This window comes from Centroberyx gerrardi, chromosome 6, assembly GCF_048128805.1.
Source record: "Centroberyx gerrardi isolate f3 chromosome 6, fCenGer3.hap1.cur.20231027, whole genome shotgun sequence".
NCBI lineage: Eukaryota > Metazoa > Chordata > Actinopteri > Beryciformes > Berycidae > Centroberyx > Centroberyx gerrardi.
In genome coordinates, this window is record NC_136002.1 from 34,088,397 (window position 1) to 34,106,035 (window position 17,639).

At 41.1% G+C, this 17,639-nt stretch overlaps 1 protein-coding gene and 1 pseudogene across 1 annotated transcript; one reads left to right on the top strand and one right to left on the bottom strand.

The window, feature by feature from the left end:
* On the top strand, positions 1–933 carry LOC139929776 (olfactory receptor 1500-like). Its single transcript, XM_071922783.2, has one exon. It carries the CDS (start codon positions 1–3, stop codon positions 931–933), a length of 933 nt encoding a protein of 310 aa, XP_071778884.1.
* Positions 934–6,503: 5,570 nt separating this feature from the next.
* Positions 6,504–7,436, bottom strand: LOC139929775 (olfactory receptor 52E2-like; annotated as a pseudogene).
* Between the last annotated feature and the right edge of the window lie 10,203 nt (positions 7,437–17,639).

The following is a 17,639-nucleotide window of genomic DNA, read 5'->3' on the forward strand; positions in this document are numbered from 1 at the left end:
ATGAACAATTCTGTTTCCACAGTCACTGTCATCTTCACAGTATATGGACCACCTGGTCCATATAATTTAGCATTTTTTATATTCATCTTTGTTCTGTACATGTCAATATTGTGTATTAACCTTTTTCTTGTGCTGGTTATTTGTATTGAGTCGAGCCTTCACAGACCTATGTACATCCTTTTGGTCAACTTGGCCATAAGTGGAGTGATAGGTAGTTCATCTGTCTGTCCACCTATCATGAAATATCTTCTTATGGAAAAGCAGGAAAGTTCTCTTGAAGGATGTTTAACACAGGTATTTTTCAGCAATGTCTATGGCTGCTGGGTGTATTGCATCTTAGCTCTGATGGCCTATGACAGATATGTTTCTATTTGTAAGCCCTTGCAGTACCACTCCATAATGACACCTACTAAAGTCAAGCTTTTACTGGCAGTGGTATATTTAATTCCATGCTCATTTTCAGCATTCCAGGTATATATGATTTCAAGAATTCAACTGTGCAAACACACAATTAATAAGCTTTTATGTGATAGCAGTGCAGTTGTGAATCTTTCCTGTGTGAAAAGCACTTTTCTCAGTGTGTATGGTCTACTCTTAGCCACCTGTCTGATTATTCTACCTTTCCTTCTAGTTGTTCTTTCATATGTCCATATTTTAATGGTCAGCCTTAAAACCTCAAAGGAGTCTCAAAAGAAAGCATTACGCACATGCACTTCTCATCTAGTGACATTTATTAATTTCTCTGTAGCCACTTTCTTTGGTGTGATTTATAATCGTTTAAGTCTTAGTCTTCCAAGAGCGGTGAATATATTTATATCTATGCATTTTTTTGTCATTCCTCCTTTACTGCATCCAATAATTTATGGTATTAAAACACAAGAGATCTGGCGTAGTATAAACAAAATTGTAAGAAGGAAAATCATACAATTGTGAATTTTTTTTGCAGATATATCTGGGGATGGATACAGATATTACAAGCTGCTGTTTATGTTTTACACAAAATAGTTTAGTTTGTATTTACGCACTGTTTTTTCAGTCAAAGGACAGGATATCTTTCCATCAGTGTTTTGTCTGTGTTTTGACATATTATAGCAATATTTTTTTCCAACGCATACCAATAAATAACATTGACTATTGATTATGATCATGAATGCATCACATTTTTGTAAGGGGAATTTAGGCACAGGCCAAATTGGGTCAAATATTGCAAATCATTGTGTTTGTTTTGCCCTCTTCTCAGGCTCTACCCATAGCCGAGGTCATGCCCTGGATTTGGTTTTCACTCTGGGGCTTACGCTCAACTCCCTGTACATGGTGGACTTTCTTTCAGATCATAAACCTAATTCTCATTTCCAGACAGCTGTTGCACCTCAAAAAGTACACTATACGATCTTGCATCTTTAATGAGCACTCTGCTGAGAAATTGCCATTTCTCTTTAACAAGCTCAATACCGAATTTCTCTCACATCAATGATATCGTGAGCTCCTTCAATGATATATGCTCTTCAGCATCATATGCTATTGTCCTGCTCAAAACTGGGCTAGTACCATTGGTAAAGTCATCCCTGTGGATCAATGATGGCATTCGCTGCCTAAAAAGTGAATACAAAAATGCTGAGCATAGGTGGAAAAAAACGAAACTCCATTTTCATTATTTATATGATGGAGTTATTGACCTCGCTAAATGACAAAATTAAATATGCGAGAGTCAATTACTGCAAACAAACTTAATTCCAGGTTTCTGTTCAGTATGGATCATCTTGTACATCTCACCCCTCCTTCAGCCACCTGCACTAAGGACTAGTACCCATCTCTACCTGCGTTCCCTCTCCAATTTCTCAGCAAAACCTTATAGACACCGTGTCTCATATGCAAGTATCCTCTAGTTCCCTGGATGTAATACCCTTACAGTTCCTTAAAGAGATCCTAGGAACAATTGGCCCTCGTCTGCTGTCCACTGTAAATTAATCCCTAATCTCTGGTCATGTACCTGACTTTTTTAAATCGGCCATTGTGCAGACCCACCTAAAAGTGACCTTTTATTGCCACAATGAAAACTTGATTACTGATCAACTTCTTGAAGTGGTTGAGAGAAACATCTGATAATTTTCAGTCTCGTTTTCGCCAAATGCACATAACTGAAACTGCACTTTTTCTTTCAATTATCTTTATTTGAGCAATTTAACAGAAATCCATATATAATGATATAACGCTCTTTTATAACAGATAAACATGTAAGTCATGGGCTCTCAAAGTGTGGCCCGCGGGCCAATTGCGGCCCTCGGAAACGTGATGAGTTAAGGTGACATGATGAAATGCATGCGTTATATTTGGTCCGGTTCCAATAATACAGTTTTAAACCAACCTACATCACACAGTACAGTACTTTGCTTTTAAGAAGGGTAAAACTGCGCCCCCTGGGCTAAACTGTCAAGTTAGGAATGGTTGCATGGCAACTAGGCAACTCGCGAGTCGTGTATGACTCGCGAGACAGATTACGTCTTCATTGCAGCTATGTACGTTAGCCGGTTAGGGAGATGGAGGAGCCGTCGTGCAAAAAACGTTGTGTCAGTGAGGAGAAAAGGAAGTTTCAGGAAAAATGGAGCAAAGCTTTCTTCGTTGTACCTCACGGGTCGGATAAAGTGATGTGCCTAATCTGCAAGCAGGTGAATGCAGTGCGCAAGGAGTTTAACATAAAACGCCATTATGATACCAATCATAAAATGTACGACAAGTTCACGGGCGAGGAGCGCACAACTAAGCTTGAACAATTTCAAAGAGGCTTAACTGCCCAGCAGTCAGTTTTCACAAATCTGGCAAAATCCAGTGAAGCTGTAACACAGGCTAGCTATGTGGTAGCTCAAGAAATTGCCAGGCGGAGCAAGCCGATCAGTGATGGAGAATTGGTGCGAGACTGCATTTTGAAAGTGGCTGACATTGTACGCCCTGTTCGCCAACATGCCATCAGAATGGCCTCTATGTTCGGAAGCACATACATTTGTGAGAAAACCTTCTCTACCATGGCCATCAACAAATCCAAGCTGAGGTCCAGGCTGACGGATGCCCAGTTACATGCTGTCAATCCCACTTTCAACGTCATTCTGCTGAATGAAATAATAGTAAAATTAGACTATTCCACATTTTGCTGGAGACTGCTATGGGAACTGGCCTAAATACATGACAGTATAGATATGTAGGCTAATCTTTGAAATTGTGTATTTCAGGGAGTTAGTCATGACAGGTGACCGTAGACCAAGAAAGAAAAACTTCACGCATGAAGAAATTATTATCCTCCTCAAAAAATACAAACAAAACAAAGAAGCTTTGGAGTCCAAATTCAACACTTTCACAACAAATAAAAGAAAACAGCAAATATGGGAAGACATTACAGAGGCCATAAATGCAAAGGGAGTGGAACACAGAGAAATTAAAGATATAGGGAAGAAATGGAGCGACCTGAAAATGCAAGCTGTTGAGGATTTTCCACGTGCCAACAGGAGGTGGACCAAAACCTGACATGGGGCCATATTCAACACTGGTCCTAGACATTGTTGGGGAAGACTCCCCCTCTGTCATTGGTATTGTACGTGGTCCTGAGAGAGAGCCTGCAGAGAACATACAGCAGCCCTCCAGAGAAGCTCCAACACCCCTGCTTTCAGCAGAGACCCTCCTTGCTCCACCTACAGCACCCCTTTCACCTCCAGCATCGGCAGCACCCCTCTTACCAGAGATGGATGTAGATGACAGTGCTCATCCTCAAGCACTGTCATCACAGGATAGGTTTTTTAAAAATATAACCACGAGGAAGAAAATATTTAAAAAGCCTTTATTGTATTTTTTTTTTTTTAATATTTTCTTCCTCGTGGTTATATTTTTATATTTGGAGTGCCTGAATTGTCCTTTTGTTTGTAGCACTATTTTTCCCCGTTTTCCAAGAGCACCCGATACATTTTTGATCCCAGTTTGACAATATAGAGCAACCAGTCATTTCCTTTTTTCAGAGCCTGGAAAGTGTTGACTCTTGCATTACAAAACAAGTCACTTGCACTACACCACCTAGGTATTTTAAGCAATATCCGCATACAATCATTATAGGCAACCTGAAGCTTATGTATGCTCACCTTTTTAAACTTAGCCCACAAGGGGGCAGTATAGAGAGGAGTGCAATATGCTCTAAAGAGACTTATCTTAACATGGTCTGAACACATGTAGACTTTTCTTGCCAACATGTTAGCTTGAGCATATAATATACGGCGCTGCCTATACATGTCATCGTCATCAGACATTTGATCTGTAATGAAGTGCCCCAGATATTTTGTTTTATTACAAACACATAGCACTTGCCCTGACCAATAAAAATCTGGAAAGTTGAGGTCTTTATCCCGTTTTGTTCTACATATCATGACAACACTCTTTTTAGCATTGTATTGCACATCATGTTTGATCCCATAATCAGAACATATATTCAGCAGCTGTTGAAACCCAGCACTGCTCGGAGAAAGAACAGCCAGATCGTCGGCATACATAAGATGGTTTATTAGGGTGTTACCAATCATACAGCCAGTTTTGCAGCCTCTTAGTTGGTCAGATAAATCATTCATATACACGTTAAAGAGGGCTGGTGAAAGTATCCCCCCCTGTCGTACTCCATTACCAACGCCAAAGGGAGCGGAGACTCTATTGCCCCATTTGACCTGCATACTCTGGTTGGCATACCAGTATGCCAAGATTCTTATCATGCTGTCAGGCACGCCCCTTTGACTCAATTTCATAAACAACTTTTGGTGATTAACTCGGTCAAAAGCCTTAGAGGCATCAATAAAGCTGATTAGAACAGAGGAGTTCTGCCTTCTGTACATTTCAATTACTTCTTTCACGGCAGAGATACATAAATCAGTACCATGCTTAGCCTTGAAGCCAAACTGGTTGTCTGTGGTACCAATATATTCACATAAACGATCTAATAGAATCCTTTCCAGAACTTTGGATACACACTGGCTAGTGCAATTGGCCTGTAATTATCCAGGCTCCCAACCTTGCCAGCTTTGTTCTTGATGACAGGCACAAGAGTAACGGACGACATAGAGTCTGGCAACAGTCCATGAGTCATAAGGCCAGTAAAACAAATGGCAAGAAGCGCTGCAACTTTGGGCTTGCAAACTTAAGGTGCTCTGCAGTGATTTGATCTAAGCCACTTGCTTTATTATCAGATAGCTGTGCTATTGCTTGATAGACCTCAATGGTTGTGATTCCCAATGTGTCACTGTTGGCAATATTGTCCACTTTGTAGGGGTCCCTTTTAACACAGTTAAATAAAGCAGAGTAATGTTGCCTCCACAACTCAGCTATATTATCGGCTCCAGAAACTCCCTCTACAGTGCATGGTAACAATGTGTTGTCCCTGTTCAGAGCTCTCACCTCCTTCCAAAAAGTTTAGTCAGCTTTTAAACTAGTCTCTCCTCATTGAACTGGTGTTGACTCGTTTGTCTGCCTGCTGGCCAAAACTGTCTAAAAGATAGGACTTGAACCAGTCGAGAGGTGTTCCAGTGACACGTACCCAGTGCTCAAGATGGCCAAGGAGGACAGCATGGTCAACTGTATCAAACGCTGCAAGAAGAGCTAGGAGGACCAGAATAGAGGGGAGCCCTCACCTGATGATAATAAATCGTTCATATCCCTGAAGAGGGAGCAGTTTCAGAACTGTGGTGGGCCCTAAAACCTGACTCAAGTTTTCACTAAAAAAAACACAGAATTTTTGAAGGACCTTTGCTAGGAAGGGGAGTCTCAAATTGAAGAGCTGGCTTTTTTAATAGGTTGAACAAGAGCATTTTTGAATGTAGGAACAGCACCTGTGGAAAGAGAACAATTTATAGCTTGCAGAATAAAAGGACTGACTGTGTTAGAAACTTCTAAAAAACTTCTAAAAAAAAACATTAAACAGCACTTTGGGGTCGGAATGATTATTCTCAATGAGGTTGGCAAAATAAGCAGATCTGGAATTTTTAACCTCTGCATTATAGCGTTTGATTACATTTGGATGTTAATATGATATGAGAATACTGTGATGAGGACATGGGTCATATGAACAGATTGTTTTCTATTAAAGGATACTTGGCTGGAATGGATTATTCTCATAATCAGAGTAAGGGAAGACATTAATAGGCTATACAAGTAAATATGTGGAGTTGTTGTTTTCTTATAATTTCGAAATCTTATTTGTCACAGATCTGGTGATAATTAGGTATGAAGTATTATTAGATGTTAGGGGTAGGGTTTGGGTTAGATCGGTATGAAACAGAAAAGACACAAAAGCACACAAATATACACAAAAAACATGAAAATGTGATACATTTGTCACCATGTCAATAATGGTATTTATTGGTAAAGCACAATGGAAACAAACAATTTCTGTAATATATTGTGAAAAGACAGATTCATAGCTGCAAAGGTAAACAAACTAGTGGTTTGACTTCAATCACTACAGATATGATGGGCAAAACACTTCAAAACTGTCTAAATTTCCTTGTTATTATTTTGTATATGCTACATCGGATCTCTTGTGTTTTGATACCATAAATTATTGGGTGCAATAAAGGAGGAATGACAACAAAGTTCATAGTTATAAATATATTTACCACTCTTGGAAGACTAAGACTTAAACGATTATAAATTACACCAAAAAAAGAAGCCACAGAGAAATTAATAAATGTCACCAGGTGAGGAGTGCATGTGCCTAATGCTTTCTTTTGAGACTCCTTTGAGGTTTTAAGGCTGACTATTAAAATATGAACATACGAAAGAACAACTATAAGAAAAGGTAGAATAATCAGACAGAATATTAAAAATAGACCATAGACATTGATAACAGTGCTTTTTTCACAGGAAAGATTCACAACTGCAAGGTTATCACATAAAAGCTTATCAATTGTGTGTTTGCACAGTTGAATTCTTGAAGTCAGATATACCTGGACTGCTATAAATGAGCATGGAATTAAATATACCACTGCCAGTTAAAGCTTGACTTTAGTAGGTGTCATTATGGAGTGGTACTGCAAGGGCTTACAAATAGAAACATATCTGTCATAGGCCATCAGAGCTAAGATGCAATACACCCAGCAGCCATAGACATTGCTGAAAAATACCTGTGTTAAACATCCTTCAAGAGAACTTTCCTGCTTTTCCATAAGAAGATATTTCATGATAGGTGGACAGACAGATGAACTACCTATCACTCCACTTATGGCCAAGTTGACCAAAAGGATGTACATAGGTCTGTGAAGGCTCGACTCAATACAAATAACCAGCACAAGAAAAAGGTTAATACACAATATTGACATGTACAGAACAAAGATGAATATAAAAAATGCTAAATTATATGGACCAGGTGGTCCATATACTGTGAAGATGACAGTGACTGTGGAAACAGAATTGTTCATAGTGGGACATTAAAACTGTCACACCATTATACAAACAAACATTGATAACAGCAGTAATCTCAAACACTTAATTTAGAGCACAGATAACTGACATTTTCATCCACCAGCCAAAGTGACTGATGGATTCCAAAATACACAAGTCTGTTTCACTGGTTTACCAACCGATTCTCATTGTCACGATGCAGAAAAAAAACTCTGGAAGATTGTTGGTTACCTGCTAAATTGGCTGGTAAAATAGACAAATTTACCAGCCACAGCCAAAATGTATCAGCATTTCTCTGTTGACTGGTGTTAATTTCCCAGTCTGTGTATATGGGTGAATATAGGTTTGATCCCGATCCCCTCCTCCTCTGAACTTGGATCAGGTACTTCCCTTTTATAGTGAAGCGATTTATATTCCTGGCTTTTTTCCTTTGGGCTTCTGACATCAGAATATCATTCAGTTATTCAGTCACAAACTTACTGGATACACAGGTAAAGGTTAGAGGTAAAAAACAAAAAAAGAGTAAAAAACAGTTTATCCATAGTATTCGCAAAAGTATTCACAAAACCTAGAAATACAAAAGCACTGTCATATTCTTAGCATGCACAACAGTAACATCACTTTGGTTGCACTACAGCAGATAACTTTGCAAATGAACATTTGCAAAGTTATCATGCCAAACTTAGTGAATTAATTGAAGCGGAAATATGAAAAAAAGATTTAAATGAAGGTCTGGATCCCTACAAGATCGATAAAGCTAGTCTACGTCGAGATATGTGAACTAGGAAAACAATCCACAAAAATTGGAAAGCTTTTGTTATTTTCTTCCCTGGCGTGAAATCAAAGCAAAGACACCACCAGTTTTTAGGTGAAACAAATTTTGGCAGAATTTCTAATGATAAAAGAACGTTAAAAACAGTTCAGGGGATTACAAAGAATGAAAGTGTTTGTTCATCAAAATTTGGAATCACATGAGAATACATTTTCATGAACATTATGTTGTGTTGTAAAGATAAGGTGCCTCTAGCACCGTATGCCTTAAAAGCGGGTCGACTATACAAATATTTTGTGTTCCCCATAGTGATAAAAAGATCACTACATTTCATCCCTCAGGTAGGACAGCCAAAGCGGGGTCTTTTGTGAGTCAAGGTGCAACTGCAGGCAACGGTGCAAGTTCATGGCACTAGCTCACTTGGGTGTGACCAACAGATTTTTAGAAATTTCAGAACCAGCGGTGCTGGTGCAGCGGGGGCACACCAGTGGTGCAGTTGTAAAAGGGATTGGATTAGCAGGAATACATTATCAGTACGTGTGGTAGGGGCTGGTGTTAAAGGTTACATTTGTAAAATTTCTGCTTTACTGAAGCATAATATGACTAGTTAATATCAGCTGGTTGCCGAATGGTAGTGAGTGAAACAAAGTGAACAGCTGGCACACGGCAGGAGATTTCTGCATTCAAAAACACAGGAGCGGCCAAGCCTTGATTTGTTGCTGTAATGACATCGCTGACAATGGAGGTCAGCATTGGACCAGAAATTACCCATGGACCCTTTGATCAGGGCTCCCCTTAAATCAGCTCCCCTTATTCCCTTTAAAAGCCATGCGCTCGCCAACTTTTTAAGATGAATTCACGATTGTGGAGATAGTGAAATCCTTGTCCAAGACCATTTCTTGCTATATGCAGACTACGCAGGTGCGTTGGGTCCCCGCGACCGCTAGGGGGCCCTGTTGTGCCATTTTTTTTCTCCTTGAATATAAATGGACACTTTTGGTAACCAAGCGTCCTCATGTGTTGATCTAAAACACATACATTATAAGCTCACAATGGCTAAAATAAAATGCATATATTGTATGTTTGATAGATCAATAAGCAGCTTTTCTTCCGAGAGCTCTTTGCTTTACAAGCAAACCAATTTCAAAGTCATCATCAGATTCTCACGTATTGATGTACTACGTTGTTGATGGCCTTTGGACAGATTACTATTCAGTATCTCACAGACACACTATGGCGTCCAAAAGGACGTATCCTTCGTTTTTATGGAGAATGTATTTCTACCAGTCAGCAATCAGTGTAAAGTTACCTGAACCACTGGCTAGCTAACATTAGCTAGGTACGAGCCAGCTATCTAGACGTAGCTAGCTAGCTAACCCTAATACGCATTACGTTTTCAGAGCTGGCTAGGCTAGCTAACATGATCTATGGTATCATGGGGTGCATTCCATTTGACCAAAATGCGTCCTCTCCTCCGTCCTCGCATCCTCGTCTCCTCGCTGACTCGGCATCCAAAAATGAGCCGCCATCATGAAGGACGTTCCAGTTGGTCAAAAAACACATGAAGGATCTTTCACGTCTCCTCGGGTGCATTGTTTTGTGTCTCCTCCTCCTTCTTTGCGACTTCGTCTCCTCGCTGACCCGGCATCCAAAAATGAGTGATGTTCCAATTGGTTAAAAGACGCATGAAGGATCCTTCAAGTCTCCTCGCCTCCGTCCTCCAATAAGGCGTGGTCGGAGGATACTCAGGTGTATCCTAGGTGTATCCTCAGGTGTAGGTGCGGAAATAATGAGTGAAGTCAATTAACCATTGGCATGTGCGGATATAAGCCCGCCTCCATACCATCAGAAAACGTGCGGACATTGGCAGAAAAAAAATTCACAGGTGTAAGTAGCCCCAACTTGTTATATTCTTCAAACAGAAATAGCATAGGTTTTAAATGTTAGCCGAACATTTGTTAATGAAGGGTTATACGTTAAATGTTCCTATACTGACAGATCTGTGGTAGTTGTAGGATGTCAAACTTTTCCCAAATAGGCATCAGTAAATGAGCTTAAGGCTTGAATGTGATTATAGGGACAGAGGAGACGCACCAGCTGATCCTCCAGCGCATAGAGAGGGTGAGTGGGGGGCAAGTAGGTAGAAGGTCTACGACCAAAATGTCGCTACATTAAATTGTGATTTGCAAGAGGATGGTGTGCGGGAGCCATATATATTTTTACGTTTTTTTTTTCTCCCAGCACCCATGACTGAGCAAACTTTATTCAATGACTGCGACTGCGTGTCATTCTGCGTGTCACCCTTACACTACTGAGGAAGCCAACAAGCGCTCTGCTGCCCCGAGCAAGAAGTCACATACTTCCTGCGTATTCGTGTTTTACACTTGAGTGACGGAATCTACCTGTACCATGCCCCCACTTACCTCGCCACTGAAGTGTAGGAGTTGTCTCAGCCTAAGCCAAAAGGTTGCTGAACTGGAAAGCAGAATCTCCATTCTCTACCAACTTCAGAAAGAGGAAGAGGTCCTAGACTCTATGGTAGCATCTCTGCATGGCACAGGTGGCCTCGACTCCACAGTCCCTTGGATGGGGTGCTCCACCAGGCAGAGTAACCCATCACCTCCTCCAGTTCAGGCTGATATGGAGCCATGGGAAAACCTTGGGGCAAAGCCCAAGTCCTGGCCCTGCTCGACTCCCCGTGCACCTGAGCCCTGGTCCATGGTTGTGGCTGTCAAGCGATATGGAAAATGTAGAACAAATTCCCGATCTCCTCCACCTCAAAATTTCCACCTTAGCAACAGGTTCCATGTGTTAGACGGGCTGCCTACATCCAATCCAACCGTAAGCCCCTCTCCCTCTGCGACTGCTGTCTATCCCCCTGGGATTCCTAGGAACAAAGCCGGGCTTTCAGCTTGCCCCCCCAGGGCTTTCTCCTCCACAGTCAGGACGATCGTCACCGAGGTCGGGCACTCCGGCCGTCTCGCGGGCCCCTTCGCAGATGCCTCCGCAGTCGGACCGACCAACACCGAGGCCGGGCGGGAAATCTGCCATACGAGGCGCTGTCTAATCGCGGATGCTGTCTCAGTTAGGCCGTACGGCTGCCTTGCAGGAAACAGCTCCCCCACGGTCATCGGTTCTCCTCCATCCACCCCCAGCTACCCTGGTCATCGGGGACTCCATCGTCCGGGACATTAGGTACGAACATGCAGTCACACATTCCTTCCCTGGTGCTACAGTGCCCGACATCCTGGAGAAACTTCCAGGCTTACTAGATAGTTTTTCATCCATTAAGAGAGTGATTGTACATGTGGGCACAAACGACACTAGTCGACAACAGTCTGAGTTGACGAAAGATGATTTTATCCGCCTTTTTAATTTCTTGAAAAGTTGTGGAAAATCTGCTTTCATCTCCGGTCCAATCCCCACTTTAGCAGGATTCTTAGCCTCCACACTTGGCTTCAGTACACATGCAGCACAACCTAGGCTAAATTGACAATTTCAATTTAGTTTGGGATCACTCTTCCTTGTTTGGAAGAGACGGGTTGCACCCAAACAAGCTGGGTACTCGCATGCTAGCGGCTAACCTGTTCCACACTATACTGTCTTCCCCACGTGATTGACTGTTTACATCAAATGTCACTTCTTCTACTGTGCCCACATCTCCTGTTGGCGCAAGCTCCCCCATCACGCCTGGATGTGTCAAAGTGTCTCCCATAACCACTGTCGTCACGGTTCGTAAGTCAGCTAAATATCACCCCTCCCGTGTCAATTCCAGAACTCTGATCCATATTCCCTGCAAACGATTGCAGTCTATACAGCCTTCCCCCTGTGGGAAATTTGCACTTTTTAACGCCAGATCGCTTTTAAATAAGACTTTTATATTGAATGACTTTATTACTTCTACATTCTTTTGACTTGACTCAATTTGTAAATGAGCCTACTCACAAATTTGGTCACACATTAGATTTAGTGCTATCAAAAAATATTGACATTTATGTTTCAAAAGTTGCTGATATGGCCATCTCTGATCACTTTTGTGTCTCTTTTGATGCTACAGTACATCCCACCAAGAATAAGGTTTTGCTTACTGTTAAGAAACATCATCTGGATGCCTCTGCTGTGACTAAGTTTTCTAATATTATAAATCATCCTGATAAGTCCCTTCCTTCTGGTGGCTCTATACATGATCTGGTTGATAATTTTAATAGTCAGCTTACAGGTGCACTTGACACCGTTGCACCTTTAAGAGAGAATAAACTGTTCTCTAAACATTCTGTCCCTTGGAAAAGCAGCTCTCTCCGTGAATTAAAAAGAGAATGTAGGAAAGCAGACTTAAGCAGACTTATTGAAATGCAATGGCCTGTATAATATGGTCAAATTAATAAAAAGAATTGGCACACTTGTTCCTGTAATTATTATTAGAGGCCATTAGCCTACTAGATGGCATAAATGACTATTTATTGAAATGTACTTGGATCGGCCGATCCACTTGATCAAGTACTCAGTACTCGGATCGGTTCTCAAAAAATGGTATCGGTGCGTCCCTAATTTTAACCGTTTCAGTCTGGTTTTAGATGCTTCCAAAACAGGATTTGGCGCAGTACTATACCATGGAGGGAAACTCTGGGTCATCGCCTACGGGCCAGAACACTGACTATATTTACATGGACAGCAATAATCTAATATTAACCTGATTAAAACAATTATTACCTTAACCTGAATAAAGTCATATTCAGAGTAAGCACAATTGCATTAAGATGATACATGTGGAGTCAGTGCCGGTTCTGACCACCAGGGGGCCTAAGCAAAAACAAAAAAGTGCCACACAGGATAATGACGCTACCGGCTGATGTCACCTGTCCGGAGCTAGTTAGTTTGGTTTCATACAGACAGCTTGACACATGGATACAGACCAGCTAACCAGCTAATCGGCATTACCTAGCTAGACAGTGCCATATCATTTGCACCTAACTACACCTACTTACAATTAAACACCTGCTAGCTAATTAATGAAAATATTGCTGTCCAAGTAAACGTAGTCACTGTCGCAAAAACAAATTGCAACTTGCACTCTCAAGTTACTAGCCTTAAAGTGGACTGTGTGTAGAGAAATTCAGAGATTACCTCTTATATGCGCTCCATTTTAGATCAACAATCCTAGAGCTCCCATGAATAGCATTATCTCCAGCTTACTCCACATAGAGCCAAGCAAAGTCTTTGAGTACACACTGGTTTTTGTAAATAATTTCAGCAGATTTACACAAGTCTATCCTACCCGAAATAAGTCCGGAAAGACTGCTGCAGAGAGGGACTTTGATGATTTCATCCCTGGGTTTTGTGAATACTTTTGTGAATACTATGGATAGGCTGTTTTTCCCACGGCGCAGCTGAGGGCATCACGAGGCAAATTCAGGTCAGTCAGTCATTCAGTCAGTCAGGTAACGCTTAGTGAGATGATGCGCTTCGTCAGATGGTCTCTAGAGGGCGTTTTTGACTGTGAGATGCAGTGTTTCCCATACAGAGGCACAAAATCAAAAGTTGGTCAGTGTAAAGGAATGGATCTAAATCGATCTCTAATGCACCTGATGTCGCATCATGTCATGTCTGTAATTTGGAGATGTACAGACAGCAGACCAGCAGACTGAACTCAGTCCACAGACAAAAGTGAAACTTAACATTGCAGTTAGTAACAGGGATTTGCAGACAGTAACTCGTCTTCGCTGCCCTACAAACTTTAACGGTAGGTGATGTCATCTTGCGGTAATTAAGTAACGTTAGTGGAATTAGGCAATTTAACCGTGTTGCAGTGCTTCAGTACATAGAATTGAACACACGCCGTGGGTCTGTACAAGATCTGTGTTTGTTTACTGTCTTATACAATATATACTGTAAGATAGGCTATAGGAAATATGAGATGCCTGCAATATTTTATGTAATAAAGTATACAATAAAACGTCAAAAAAAAATGCCGTGATGACGGTAATAAGGTCAACCCCGCGGTAGGTGTCACATGACCGGGGCAGTGTCGGCGCTAGAACAAATATCCAGGGGGGGCAAGAGGCTTATAGCGGGGGGGGGGCACCAAATTACTGGCAAGTGGCAACGTAGTTGTGCATAGTGAAACCATTCGGTGGTATGCTCCCCAGGAGAAATTTTTAAGAAAAAAAAACACAAAAATAGTGCATTCTCATCGCTTTCATAATAATCTGACTAAAAACACAAGGAGAAATCGCTTAGCTAAGTTAGGTGTAAATAAATGCAAGGACACGCACGTTTTACATTGACCGAAATGTTTTACTCAAAACACACATAAGGTAACACATAACGAGGTCACAGCAAACTGACAACACAGACAAAATATCCAAATAATCTCACTGTGTTCGTATTTGCGGACTGAATGTTAAATAAAAAGAACACTCTCCCAGGGGCATGGATTTTCATGGATTTGCATATACCAAATAATTACGCCAGTCAGTGGCCAGTATGCACACGATAACAATGTTATTTAGGCCTATACAGGCTTACATAAAAGTTCACTTAAGTAGAAAATGCATTACCATTAGAAGAGCTGTAGTCTGTGACTGGAGGTGCTGAATTTGCGCAGCACAAGGTCCTTCCAACTCAAAACATAAAACGTAAAACGACGACGTAAAAACGTAAAGCGTTAGGTCAAAGCGTTGTAAAAGCTTTACAGTGGATTTCAGATTTTCAGTCATTTACAATGGATTTCAGACATCGCTAGAGTTACACTGATGGGAGAAAACATTGACATGCTTTTATACAAGTGAGGGGGCACAGTGAATGAAGTGGGGGGGCACTGCCCCCTGGTGCCCCCTCGTAAAGCCGACACTGGACCGGGGTATTGCGGTAATGCGGTAACCGTCACAGCCCTAGTTGTTGCCTACCAAATTTCCCCTTAAGTAGCTTTAAAAATACTCTTTCCATACTGTAGGACAATGTTATATATTCTGTATCTGCTCGTTCCAACACATCATTGAAGCTGTAACTGCTTATACTGAGTGAAATATTAAAACCCAAGATGGCATTTTTTATGGCTGCGCCATTACATCAAATGGAAAAATCCAGATGTCTTGTGCATCATTTATACATATTTCTATATATATATTACATATTTGGAAACCTTTTGATCTTGACTATCATTAAACGTGCATTTAATGATAAACCTGCATGAGGGACCTTAGGGTAGAAATTTATGGACAAGTAAATATTCCCCCCTCCCGTCAACAACCACTGCCATAACTAAATTGTCAACCTGTGGGAAACACTTAAGGGGTTAAAATGCAAGCTGTTGCTGAATTTACCAGAACACCCTATCAGTTAGTAAAAAAGTCTCTCTTTTTTGCTGATAAGTAATGCAGAAAGAAATTGCCAGATGTTTGAACGGACCTTCGCCTACCGTTCCCCCATTATTCACATGACATTATTCACCATAATCTGGATATAATCTTGGATATGTTTAACACACGCAGTTATATTGTGTGCTTCTCAGGGTTAAGGAGACACGGTCTCTTTAAGAAAGTCTGGTTTTCTGAGTGACGTCAGCTCGACGTAATGTTGTTGTGTTTTTGGGCAGCGCGATGTAAATAGTCTTGCTCTGTGGGTTTCAAATAAATGACACACGAGTTGGTGTAGTCAACAAGAGAAGTTATCCGTCTCCACATTCCTGCCACTTCTAGAATACCATAGATCATGTTAGCTAGCCTAGCCAGCTCTGAAAACGTAATGCGTGTTAGGGTTAGCTAGCTAGCTAAGTAGATAGCTGGCTCGTACCTAGCTAATGTTAGCTAGCCAGTGGTTCAGGCAACTTTACACCGATTGCTGACTGGTAGAAATACATTCTCCATAAAAACAGGTTATAAGTTTAATTAATATGTCTTGCCTTTGTTGTGCAAGCGTTGTTTTTCCTCGGCTTTCTTCCGTTTTCTTTTTTCATTTCCCGAAGGATACGTCCTTTTGGACGCCATAGTGTGTCTGTGAGATACTGAATAGTAATCTGTCCAAAGGCCATCAACAACGTAGTACATCAATACGTGAGAATCTGATGATGACTTTGAAATTGGTTTGCTTGTAAAGCAAAGAGCTCTCGGAAGAAAAGCTGCTTATTGATCTATCAAACATACAATATATGTAGGGCTGCAGCTATCGATTATTTTAGTAATCGAGTATTCTACCGATTATTCCATCGATTAATCGAGTAATCGGATAAGAAATACTTTTGCTTTATTAAAGAGCAATAGTAAATATACAAAAGAGAAAAGCTGTCCATACGACACTGTGGTTTACTGAAAACGAGGTGAAATAATAATTATTATTGATATTTATTACTAGGCCTAAATATCATACAAGTTCATAAGACTGGCTAATGTACATTTATTTGCTATGTTGAAGGGTTGCCCTACACCTGCTGACCCTACTCACTGCAATCAAACTAAACTGAATATACCTGCTGTATTGGACTGGTGCATTTTAGGCTCCAATTGCTACTTACACCACCTGATATTTTGCTTTCTGGGGTATTTTATGCATCACTGTGAGGGGAGTAGGTGTGTGTGTGTGTGTGTGTGTGTGTGTGTGTGTGTGTGTGACTATCATAATAATAACATGAATGAAGCTCAGGCTTTCACAAATTGACTGCAGCATTTTATTTTCTGTGGTTATTTTCTTGAGCAAAACTTAGCTAACTTAGGGACATCATAACTAGCCACCATATTGATTTACGTTCTTAACTAGCCATTACATATAGCCATAATTCACGTGCATTCTTTACTAGCCTTCATCTCATCCCGTTTTAATATTAAGTGCTGACTCCGCCCACCCGGGCCAGTTTCGGCGTACGCCGGTAGCAATTACAAGTGGACCCTATCCTACAGTCCCTGCTCTCAGCGGAGGGAGGGAGCTACGCTGTGTGTGGGAAGCGCTGTGATCGTCAGACCTCTCTGGATTAGACAAGCAAGTAGAGAAAACCGGCATCAGCCGAACCAATTTATTGCCAAATGCTTTGGGATTCAACACATTAACATTGCTTCCCATGGTCAGAAAAAATCGGCAGATTTGTCGCTAGTCGCTTTTGAGAAATAAAGTCGCCAGGGGGGTCTGAAAAGTCGCTAAGTCTAGCGACAAAGTCGCCAAGTTGGCAACACTGGATCCGAAACTTTGGACACTTTCTGTCGTTTTCTCTGGCCTGTCTCTTCTCTTCGCCCCTCGCTATTTTCTCTCTCTTTCTCCAGCGCGTTGTGCAACAGTAATAATCATCCGTGCAAAACACTGAGTGTGTATATAGTTATATGGATTAAACGAAGCTTCGATGCAAAGAATTTGCATCGATGATTTTTAGTAATCGAGTTACTCGAGTTTCTCGAGGAATCGTTTCAGCCCTAAATATATGCATTTTATTTTAGCCATTGTGAGCTTATAATGTATGTGTTTT

Bases quoted from the DNA above. Each gene is read 5' to 3' on its own strand.
- LOC139929776 (XM_071922783.2), top strand. From the start codon at position 1: ATGAACAATTCTGTTTCCACAGTCACTGTCATCTTCACAGTATATGGA.